General features: G+C 39.2%; 1 protein-coding gene across 1 annotated transcript in view; it reads left to right on the plus strand.

Moving 5' to 3' along the window:
* The window catches only part of EPB41L4B (erythrocyte membrane protein band 4.1 like 4B), a 267,846-nt gene that overhangs the window by 217,943 nt on the left and 37,278 nt on the right, over window positions 1-12,625 (plus strand). The window contains exons 20-22 of the mRNA XM_054019078.1: window positions 1,383-1,487; window positions 7,928-8,066; window positions 8,554-8,631. Coding sequence (XP_053875053.1) covers window positions 1,383-1,487; window positions 7,928-8,066; window positions 8,554-8,631 — 322 coding nt within the window. The remainder of the gene's footprint in view (window positions 1-1,382; window positions 1,488-7,927; window positions 8,067-8,553; window positions 8,632-12,625) is intronic.

The following is a 12,625-nucleotide window of genomic DNA, read 5'->3' on the forward strand; positions in this document are numbered from 1 at the left end:
GAATGGTTTGTGTATTTTGGAATGATGCTTATTTGCTTTTTATATTCACTTATGATTTCGCAATATTCCGAAAACCACAATGGGGTTTCCACTTATTGATATAAATTAGTAAGGGTCCTCTCTGCTCTATCCCTATGATGTCTTATGGTTCCTGGTGTGTCTGAAATCCTTTGTGATAAATTCATTGCTTGCTAATTATAGTGTGTGCGTATCCTTTGTATCTCACATTAGATTTGATATTTGATTATTTATTTCTGTTCCTGCTTTCACTGGATTTATGTAATGAATGAAAACTACCCTATTAGGAAATGGCTTTAGAAATGGCAATGCTGTCCATTCAGAGCCAGATCCTCAGCCAATGCACATCAACATAACTTAGCTGAAGCCAATGGAGCTGAACACCAGTTTACATCAGTTGAGGTTTGACCCTCCGATTATTTCATTATACAGGTCTTTGCACATTTAGCCTCCCTGTAGCAGTTCTTGAACTGAAAGGATATTGAGGTGTGCTATGAAATAGCTCCTTTTTTCTAATTATTAAACAATCTGAACCTTACTTACAGTGAAAAGTGACACCAAAACATAGCATTGTGGGCTTCCATGTTATTGGCGTTTCAATGGTTTCCAGATCAGATTTACGTACTTCACAATTCAAAAGATTATTTTGATTCTAATCACCATCCCTACAAACTCAATATGGAATCTGAAAGGCAAGATGGGTTATTAAATATTAAGAACGCTAGCACAACAGCAAGCAGAGCTCTTCTCTGATCAGGACCCCACTTTGATATCTACAGCCATGGTCCACATTCTTACACAACAATCACAGCTTCTTCATGTCGCCATCAGTCATATATATCTTTACTTTAAATTGAACATTTGCAATTTCTTTTGTTTCTAGTATGTTCTCTGGATCTCATCCACTAGCACGTCACTATTGTATTGGTGTTGCAGACACAGCAGGGAAATGTTTAATTTCAAGCAAAGGCTATTTTGATGAATGATTTCTTTAGTTCATTAATATATTTCTAGTTATATTTGTGTTTTTAAAAAGTTTTACAAAAACTAATTGTTGGGTCTCTTTAAAATACTGCATTTCAGGGTTTTAAGTCGTTAGCACTGAAGTATCTTTATTGTATTTTGCATCGATTTAATATGGTTGCTTCTTTATAAAGTTACACAGTATATAGGGCAGTAAAACTGTGAACGAAAAATACGTGTGTGTACACCAGCATGTTGGATTACAAATGGAAGAAAAGGGTAAATTTGCCAATGTGCACTTGCTAACTCAAGTTAGATGTGTCGTTAAATTATAACTTTGCTGACATACCTTAAAATTGCTTAAACAAAGCCATCAGCACAAACATTTTTCTTATTTTTAGAAGTCCAGCACCAGTACGACCAGAAACTACACCATCAACAGGCGCTACAGAAAAGCAGGAAATTAAAGTTTCTCGTGTGAGGAAGTTAACAAGACAGTACAGCTTGTGAGTGTTGTACAGCACTATTTGCAAGATTTTCTCTACTACCAAGCTGAAAATTAAAGTCGTGCTAATTATTGTTCAAGATATGCCTTCTGAAAGGCTTGAGTGCAATTACATGATAATGATCTTACATTGATATAGTTCCTTTCATCTCTGAGGATCTTGAAGTACTTAGTACTTAAATGAATATGCAATCTACACACCCTTAATACCCCACTGAAATGCAAATCCCTTGTCTTTAACAATGAACAGCAACATTACACAGTGGTAGAAGTTAGGAACTAAAAATCCCTTTTCCACTTGAAATTAGAGGTTGATTTTAAGTAGACAAAATTACTGAAGCTTTACAAAACCTGCAGATTTCAATTCCTTTAGGTTTTGTCAATCAATATGGGCTGGTGGGATCACAGCCGATCATGCTGAAAATAGGGACTGGACATTACTATCCAGAGTTATAAGAGTAAATAATAAAAAAATCATGTTTTGGTAGGGCTATAAAACTTCATGCTTCAGAACATAATCCAACCTAGGTTTTAGGGGTTAGGAGGAAATTTTCCATGAAGGGCAGGAGATTTGGCATCTGTTCCTGTAGCATGAGCTGGTGCCAGCCACTTTACCCCTCTCTGCCTCAGTTGTTCCACTGAAGATAATAATACTTACTTAGTTACTATGTTTCTTATATAACCTACTCCCACTCAGCATGGCACTCTGTCCCTCTCTGGGCCACATATAGAGATTGATGAGACTGCTACATTCTTGGCTAACAGAGCTTAATCTTTTAGTTCAAGCAGTAGATGCTCATGCTTTTAGGATTAGGGGTCTCAGGTTTGATCCCTGATGCCAAAGAGCAATGAAGCATTACACTTCATTCACTCTTTATGGCAAGGGACACACTGCTACCATGTATTGCAGGGAGGGACTAAACTGAACGGAAGGAAAGAGGGGTGATACCAGTATACATAAACCAAGAACACCAAATTCATTAGGAAGAAAAAAACGGAATATGCAATCAATGTGGAATGATAATGCCCAGCTCCTCTGGCTGGACTAATCTTCCCAATGACACTAACTATGCAATAGTACTAACTGTAGCTTTCATTTGTATAGCACATTGCATCCAGAAAGATCCCAATAAATATATAGAGAGAGTTATATTCCCAAATGTAATCACTTTTATTATGGAACACAGTAGCTATTCTGCATCAACCAGACCTCTGAATATTTTAGTAAAAGAACTGAAGAACTTGAATCAAATTATAACTATGACGAGATTTAGGCTGTCAAAATATATAGAAAGGACACACGTTTGAATTTGACCAGGATACTAAGGTTAACATATGGGAACACACCCTCATGGCTTGGCCAGCAAGACATGACATGAGTCTCTTGCACCATGGTATATCAGCCCATGCTAGTCAGAAATCATTGTTTGCCAATGAGATTAAAGAGAGGAATTGACAACTCGCTCTAGGAAAGGAATGCAAGGTACATTACTCCCTGCTAATATAGGAGAGGACACATGGCATGGAATTTGGCAGCATTTTGCAGAAAAATTTTCACGAGGTTGTCTGCTTGTTTTGAATGTCCAGTGTGTCTCAAACACGTGTGCTTCTCTTAAATTAGGCTCTGCTTTTACAGCTCTTTCCTTAGTTAATCCGATTTATTATCGCAATGGAGAAAAATTCTCCGACAAGTTTAGAGACCCATCTGTCTCGCACTATTTTGAGACAGTAGAGATCAGGAATTTGTTTACAAGGTCAGCAAATGAAAGACTGAGAAACAACTGTGAGGGGACCAGGTATTTGAGAAGATAATGAGTGGGACAGATACATTGGAAATGAAGGGGGATATGATAGAGGTATATGAAATCATGAGTGATGTGGAGAAAGTAGATAAGGAAAAGTTATTTACTTATTCCCATAATACAAGAACTAGGGATCACCAAATGAAATTAATAGGCAGCAGGTTTAAAACAAATAAAAGGAAGTTCTTCTTCACGCGGTGCACAGTCAACTTGTGGAACTCCTTGCCTGAGGAGGTTGTGAAGGCTAGGACTATAACAGCATTTAAAAGAGAATTGGATAAATTCATGGAGGTTAAGTCCATTAATGGCTATTAGCCAGGATGGGTAAGGAATGGTGTCCCTAGCCTCTGTTTGTCAGGGGATGGAGATGGATGGCAGGAGAGAGATCACTTGATCATTGCCTGTTAGGTTCACTCCCTCTGGGGCACCTGGCATTGGACACTGTTGGTAGACAGGATACTGGGCTGGATGGACCTTTGGTCTGACCCAGTACGGCCGTTCTTATGTAAGGATGGTCTTATGGCTTAACCACAATTTTGGTAGTCAAGAGATTTAAATTCTAATCGAGATTCAAGCACAAACTTCTTGGTGAACTTGACTTCTCTGTGCTTCAATTTATTCAGATCTACCTCACTAGGGTGTTGTGAAGCTTAATTCATCACTGGTTTTAAAGCAGTTTGAGTTCCTCAGAAGGGGCTATAAAAATGCAAATATTATTAATGTTTATTCAGCACAAAGTCCAATTTGATGAGAGGTGGTCATTGATGGCAGGGTCAGAGAACTACTGGGAAATTTTGTATTGATTCAGTTGAGCTCTCTAGTGGGTGAGAGAGCTTGAAAGCTGCAGAGGAGTCAAGACAGAAAGGTTGCTAAAGGAAAAGGGGTCAAAGTAGTCAATAGGAATACTTAAGACTGTAGGGATGATGATGTTTGGAAGAGAAAATAATCAATTGTGTCGATCAAGTCAGAGAATTTCTGAAGAACAGTTAAATAGATTTTAAAAAGAAGTTAACTGTCCATCATTATTTCTAGATTGGACAGTTTCAGAATGTGGAGTGTAATGAAAGAGGAGAGTTGATCACAAAGGAAAGGTTAGCGTGAATTTGGGTGGGAAGAATTTGAATTATGGGTAGGCAATGTCACCCACCTTCTCATCAAATTTGGAGGATTTTTCAGAAAGAAGGTAAACTAACTTGAGGATCCTCAGAGGGAGGAATGAAGTGAGTGCTTATGTTGCCAGGTCTCATTCAGGCATGTGATAACAATTCTATCATCAAGGAAGTGTCATGTCCCAATAAAGATTTATCATTAACAAATCAGACAATCAGAGCAAGTCTATAATGGTGGGTGATAGACTAAAATGAGATGGGTAGTTTTGACATGGATAATGTCATTATAATAATGTCATAGGAGTGGAGGAAGGTTAATTCCTAAGGTAGTATAATGAAGAAAGCTAGGGTGAGTTGGTAAAGAGAATAATAACTGGCAGTGAGCTGAGATGATTGGGGAAAAGCAATGACTGAGGGTGAGGGAAAGAAATACAGTGTCAGGTACAGTAGTGAGAATGAAAGGGAGTATAGGGGTCAAGAGAAGGTAGTAGCAGTAGAAAAGGTTGGTAACCAAAGACAGATGGAGAGAAGTAGCTAAGAGGAGGGTAAGGAGACAGGGAATGGAGAGAAGAGAGATGGATGAGGGTGGGGAGGAGGTTGTGCTACAGAGAATGAAGAAGATATGAGAGGCCATTGAAAGGGATGGTTATAGGAATAGTAGTCACAGCCAATCCACAGAAAGTCCAGTCATGTATTAAATTGTTTGAAGGAGCTGTCTTTGGGAGGGTGAGGATGCATCAGTTGAAATGTAGAAAAACGTGTTGAAAACATGGCGAATGTGAAGGTAAGAGCAATAGTATTGGCAACCCATGAGAAAATGAAAGCAACAGGAAAATTACACAAGTGGAAGAAATAAATATTTTGAAGTGTAGTTAAAATAATGCATTTATGGAGATTCAGGTTAGAATTTTCACATTTTGATTTTGGAGCTTTTGAAAATCTCACCTTCGTTGTATAAATATCAGAATATAGATTTTCAGTTCTCCAGCCTTGCACCATAATGATGGCCCCTTAAGAAAACTGCAACTCAGTGGAAGATTGCAATTAAAATGCTAGGGGCTACAGAACCAAAAGTAAATTACATATTTTAACAAATGTTTATATGACGTGTATAATTATAGAGTTTCCAAGCTTCACATTTTCACACCAGCAAAACTAAAATCTGTATTTGCAGCCCATTCAAAATAAATAATTGCAAGTACAATTTGAATAATAGATAATAAGGTCTGAAGAGACCACTGTGATCATCTAGTCTGACCTCAGATGAAAAGCAAACTAGCAGACAATTGTTCTGATCCATTGACCTCTGGGTTTTGGAGCCAACACACTCCCACTGCACAACCTTTTTTAGGTATTTGCCTGTGTAGGTTTTGCATATACAATGGCTTCATGTTCAAATACTGAGGGCAAAATTAAGGCACCTGTGTTTGACAAGCTAGCCCTTACATTTATTTCTTCAGGGGCCAAATTCTGTTCTGGTTGAAGTCAATGTGATCTTTGCCATTGAGTTCAGTGGGAACGGGATTTAGCATCTGGTGTCTGGATTGCAAGTACAAAAAGTGAAAGGAGGAGTGCTGTGAAAGGAGTAGAGTGGTAAAAAGTCTTGTACTCAAACCTGTAGCTAGAACACAAGAGCACACTGCATATAAGACAGGATTACAAATTCATTCCCCAGTTTAGTTGGACGTGACCTAAGAAGCCTTTCTGAATTGGCAGATTCTAAAAGAATTTCCACTTCCACATAAAATAGGAGTATGAAGGAACAGATTTACCCAGCAAGGCTGGGGAGAGAGCCAGAGTATCCCTGCTGAGTATGCGGAGTAAGGACTGAGAAAATGTCAGCTGCATGCTTATAAAAGAGATTAACTAGGTCAGGAGCCCAAATCTGGCTTGTTGCATTAATAAAATACCTATTTAATAAACTCAGTAGCTTTTATATTTTGTTTTAAACATGAAAACTGTGTGTCATACATGCTCTTCCGCTGTGGTGATGAATTATTGTTCTTCCATGGAAAAGAATGAACTGTGGAAGAGACAACATTAGTTGGCAAAGTCTAGTCATTTTATAAAAGCCTTGGTATTAACCAAACCACACAGCAATTTTGTTGAGATAGGGTTGGGCAGTGTGTCATGTAACTTGTGTTAGTAGTGATTATATGGACCTCAACAATAGGTGCACAGTCCTGGATTAAAGTGAAACCAAAGTACAGGCCTTCTCTGAAAAGTGCCTGTCAAACTGGCATTGCAGGGTTCCATGTGCATTGTAATTCAGATGGTGCCAGGTTAACATTTGCTCACTTTACAAATAAAAAGAAGCAAACTTGCACTGAATTGTGACAGCCAAGCTGATTTTTTGGGGTTTTGTTTTGTTTTCTTCACACATCACCACTAGTAGTAAAGATCCTGGAGGCAAAATTATGGCCCCAGTTACATCTGTGCATGGATAGTTGAGGACCTAAAAACTTGACCCAAACCACACTGAAGTCAATGACTTGTGATCAGTGGGGTTTTGCAATGGTAACTGAGGGAACAATAATGACAAGTTTCAGAGTAACAGCCGTGTTAGTCTGTATCCGCAAAAAGAAGAACAGGAGGACTTGTGGCACCTTAGAGACTAACAAATTTATTAGAGCATAAGCTTTCGTGGACTACAGCCCACTTCTTCGGATGCATATGCTATATGCATCCGAAGAAGTGGGCTGTAGTCCACGAAAGCTTATGCTCTAATAAATTTGTTAGTCTCTAAGGTGCCACAAGTCCTCCTGTTCTTCTTTTTGAGGGAACAATATGCTCTGCAGCATTACTTTTACTGATGACCATGTGTGAGAAGAAAATAACCCAACTTGACTGCCTGGTTTTTAAAAGAAATGGCTTCTCTGTAAATGGAGCAAATTTGATCTGGAGTCATTAGTTCTCAATAAACATGGGCTTTCACCATGTTATTTTTACAGTTACTTTTCAGAGTAGAACTGCCCTTTAAAGGTATTTTGAAAATGGAAATACATACATACTGCGTGCCAAATCCACTCTGGTAACTTCACTATTACTGTTATACCAGGGCTGATGTTGATCCTGTATATCTATTTGAGGGTTTTTTTACCAATACGGCAAGCCTATAGAATAGCAAAATGCAAAAATGAAAACTATAAAATGAAAAAGTAATATGAAATAGTCACCAGTGTATGTTTTTAATCATACATTTTCAGTCATAATATTAATTATTTGTTCATAATATCAAGTTAAATTTGAAACTACATGCCATTTAAGTTTTTGCATTTGTTGTTGATGTTTAGTCAGTATTTTTTATTGAGAAATCATTAAAGTTTAAAGAAAATCTAATTTATTTGCAAACTTAGCTGTAAATATTAAATTATGCCTGGCCTGGTGAACATTCAGAAGCACTGTAGCTGGTGTCCAGATTTTCCTTTCCCTTTCCTTCCCCTTGCCTCTCGCACCTCCAAAGCAAGTTAAAACAAAATTCTGTTATACCTTGTAATGAATGGCGCTTCATGCACTTTTAACAACCACAGTGATGAAGACGACCTTCCTCCAGCACTGGCAGCGGCTGTAGCAGCATCGACATCCGTTTCATCAGCATCTCCCGTGTCACAGAAAACGTGTACACCACAAATGTCAGAAGGACAAACCCAGATATCACCTGGTGCAAAGGTAAGATGCAAAGATGGGGTCACGTAAATAGAGTGAGAAATGATTAGAGATGATAGATATGAAGACAGAAAGTGGCTATGGTTAAATGTTCTTATGAGATGATAGTATTAACTATAATTTTACAATTGGGAGTAGTTTTTAATATGAAATTGTGGTAGCAATATACTTATACTATACTATGTATACTGGCAGCAGCTAGAAAATTAGGACATTTAGTATCTGATTCAAAGCCCATTGACGTCAGTGGGAGTTCTTCCATCAATTTCAATGGGCTTTGGATGAGTACTCAATGAATATTTACTTGGATTTCAAAGATATGTAATTTTGTTGTCCATCTCTCCATATTCACCTATCAAAACACATTTAAAACTGTATGTGTAATTTATAATCTAATTGGCTAATTTATTCTTTAATTAAATATATTTTAAACTATAATTACAAATATTAAATATTTACCCAACGTGTGGGGGATTTTTTCTGCCTTTAGAGCCCCACGGATGTTGGAAGTACATTTGCTTTGGAGCCAGGTGACCTTTTGATGGATTTCACAGAAGCCACACCTATGGTAAATAATTCCAGTTTGCAACTAGGAATGTTTAAATGTCTTTAAGAACTATTTGAAAACCAGAATGAATATGTTCTTATGTTGCACATTGTCTAATAATCCACTTCTGAAAATCAGACCATACTTTCTTTGTTTGCTGAGCACCCCTTGAAGTCAGCTCAGTGCTTCTGAAAATCAGGTCATTAATGTGCACATTATCAAATATCATGGCTGAAGCATTGGAATGAAATTCTTCTATCATGGAGATATTTACTCTTATTTTTCTGGGCTGCTCCAATTTGACCTCTTTGGTACCATAAATATGTGTAGCTAGATGTGTCTTTGGGAGTGATCTGCACGTCCCATTTCTCTCTCCCCCGCACCCACCCTCCAGCTGAGTTCAGAGATCAACCAACAACCACTCCTATATCTGTGACTATACTTTCACTTTTGGTTGGTTCAAAGTACCACACTTTGTCTTGAAACAAAACAGGCAGCCCTAATATATGTTGATCATTAACTTCCTTCTTTGAATAATAGACTCTGAAGCACATTTATGTTTTTGCTTAAAAAACAGGGATGAAGTCCAGGCCCAACTGAAGTCGATAACTAACCTCCCATTGACTTCAGTGGGGACAGGATTTCACCCCAGATTCCCAATGGATAATCTGAAGAATTACACTATGATCCTGAACTGCATTTTCCAAAGTAATCATTGCATCACAAATAGGTCAAATACCATGTAGCTCTTCTGCTTGTCACTTTGTCATGTCATCTTTATTGTCACCAAGAGATTATATTAGAAAAAGCAATAGAGGGTGCAGCATTTCCTGGCATGTATTTTTTTTATTATTAAAAAACATTTCAGCTATGGGATATCAACAAACTCTCTATTGAACAGCTAGATCCTGTTGCGTCATTCTATTGTGTGGACATGCCTTTTGCTTCAAAGACGGTATGCTACATGCCACAGATTGCTTCCCGCCCTGTGTTACATTTAGATCGGGAGTGTGTTTTCTCCTTCCTGTTTCACAAAATGAAGAACATTTCACTAAGAGCCTGGGGTGCAGGAGGACTGCACAGAACTGCACCATGCTGCACCCCACTTCCCCTTGCTGTGGCTGGCCCCCTTAGTCAGCAGGTGCAGAACGGATGTGGAGCTGGGGCCACACCTCTGTTCATCTCCTTTGGGTCACTTCAGAGAGCAGTCCTGGTCCTCCCTTGACCTGCAACTGTGACAGGCCAGAGCACGGCTGTGAAAAATGGTGGGAAAGCTCTTTGTGCATTCATGCCCCAGTCTGAGCAACCCACGCTAAGGCCTGTCGCAATCTAGCCTTTAAAAAATCCACAGTAAAAGACTAGTTCTCAAAAAGTCAGTACTTTACTTCAGGAAATCTAAGAAACAGACGTTCACTGTGGAGACCCGGAGAAGTTCTGAGAGCCTGTGCATTTCTTTTCCTGAGCTCAGTTTATACCAAGTCCTTAGTATTTATACAGTTATATGTGGCCCAGAATCAGAATTATTGTGAGTATTGCTTACTGTTCTTGGAGTGTTCTCAATGTATCCTTCACTGGAAGTGATATTTTGGTACTGGGGCTCGACATGCTACCTCCTGACTTGAGAACTACAGTGGTGGATGGAAAGACTGTAGTCATGGTGATGAGGACAAGTTTGTGGGAGGGGATTGGTCCAGGTACCTGCAAGGGTGGGGAACTGTGGGAGACTGCAGCTCCTAGAATGGGGTTCAGAAGTGGACACTTCTCATGGGAGGGTTGGGGAGCCTGCAATACTCTTCCCTCAATTCTGCTTGTCTGGGGCTGGGTGGCTCTCTTTTTAGGATCTTTGGGGGTCACTTGGTAGCTCCACTGTCACTTTATAGGCATTGCTTACCTAATTACTCAACCCCTTCTTGTCACAGTGCTAGCAGCAAATAGATTGCTCCTGTTGCAGCCACTTGCTACTGGCTCTGGAGCTGAGACAACTGAAAAACTCTTACACCACTGCTAGAGATCCCCAGGATTTTTCTAGCTACAATGCTGAGTCCTTGATCTTCAACTACAGAAATAGAGGAGGTTTTTTAGCAATTTCACAATATATTTTGGGACAACATTATCCCAAAGTTCAATATGGAAGGGTAGGAGATGTTCCAGAGCAGCTGCAACTGGAGAAGACTGTTCAATGCTCCTGCCTCTGCAGCATAGAAGGAGGGACAGAGCTCCTTCTGCACCCCATAATATCTTTGTAAACCGAGGAGAAGCATCCTTGCCTACTGAAATGGCAAGAAGCATTATGGCCCTTGGAGAAATACTAAAAGACGTGGCCACCCAGTTCCAGAAGATGAGGAACAGGAGGATTGCAGCCTCTCCCCACCCCTGAATATTTCCAAAGTGAATGGACCATGAGCAAGGGTAAAAAAGGCCAGTAGTCGCAGGGAGCAGAGGGAACAGAACATGAACCTTCAGGGCTTGGAGCTCTGCAGCCAGAACCTGCCGGATTAGTTTGACAAGGCACATGCAGACTGAGACAGACATACAGGTTTCTCAGACCTCCTTCCCACTCTAATAATGTAAAGTGATTGTGGCTAAATTAATGTGATCCCCTCTTGTGAACTTACATGTGTATTTCTTATTCTGAAATACGTGATATGGCATTTCAGTGTATTCCTCTGAATTATTATTTCTTTTGGTCACTTATATACAGGAAGTTAGAAACTTGAGCAACTGATCCACTATAGATTAGACTTTGTAAAAAAGATAATATGGTGTTGCAGGGCCTTCCTTCTTCTGGTGACATGGTATAGGGTTTATTCCTTAGTTTATTTATTCCTTATGCCAACCTTTTTTCACCCCTATTGATCTTATTTCCAAGACTATAGTTCATAAATTGACTTTCAAAAGGTTCCTTGGTTTTTCTCAGGAATGGACAAAGCACTACACACCATCAATCAACTTTTTTGTTTCATTTAACATTTACAAAGGTCAGCCTGTGTTCTAAAGAGCTGTTTGGAAATTATTGTTTGCAAACCTTACTCCACAATATTTACTGTGGACTTCAGCACACCTGTCAATTGAGTGTTGAATTAAAAAGCTTATTTACCAGAGATATGGGTCTAAACCAAAAGCAACACCCCCAAACTATGGGTGAGTCAAATTCCAAACTTTGTGACTTGGGTCAATCCCTGTTTGTTTAGTTGTGGTGATGACAGCGGCAGGGGTGCAGGAACAATTTGTATGGTGGGGGGGGCTGAGAGCCATTGAACCAAACTGTGAATCCTGCATATGATGGAAACCACTTCAAGCCAGGGGGTGCGGCAGCACCCTAGTTCCAGTACCTATGGACAGCAGGTGCTGTCACCTGGGATAGATCCTCAACTGGCATAGATCCACTGAAGTCAATGAAGCTATGATGATTCATACCTGATGAGGAAGTGGCCCTCTGTATATATCTTGTAATTGCATCCTAGTTGGATCATACACTTGGTTGGCCATGTTGTTTAATATTTCACTTTTGTCCAACAATCATTTAAAATATTTCATTGACATCGCTTAAATCATGTGTGCATGGTAGTGTGCCTGAACCTACAGTCCATATTCAGGCAAAATTACCAGTTTATCACTAAATCAGACACAGAGTGAGCTAAACTATTACTACACATGGAAATGTCCCTTTCGTTTTCTATTGCATCAAGTCAAAAGTTTGCTTATTCTTCTGCCCTGTAGTAGTGTTTATTTTCTTAGTCATATATCTTTTGCTGTGTAGTCTTAAAAATTCAGAACAGTAGATATCTACTTGCATTTTTATGGGTGAAAGTGAACATATGAATATGCACAGAGTTCTCTGAATGTGAAATTCCTTTCATACTGTAGGTTTACAATTACCCGATTTCCTCCTCCTTAAAGCCGATGGTTACAGAGCACTGACATTTGGGCTAATGCATTTGGTAACGCATCATGGTAAAAATCCCAGGTCCCAGCGCCACACTGAAAGGAAGCTCACATGGGGTGAATGAAAAGT

This window comes from Malaclemys terrapin, chromosome 2, assembly GCF_027887155.1.
Source record: "Malaclemys terrapin pileata isolate rMalTer1 chromosome 2, rMalTer1.hap1, whole genome shotgun sequence".
NCBI classification, from domain to species: domain Eukaryota; kingdom Metazoa; phylum Chordata; order Testudines; family Emydidae; genus Malaclemys; species Malaclemys terrapin.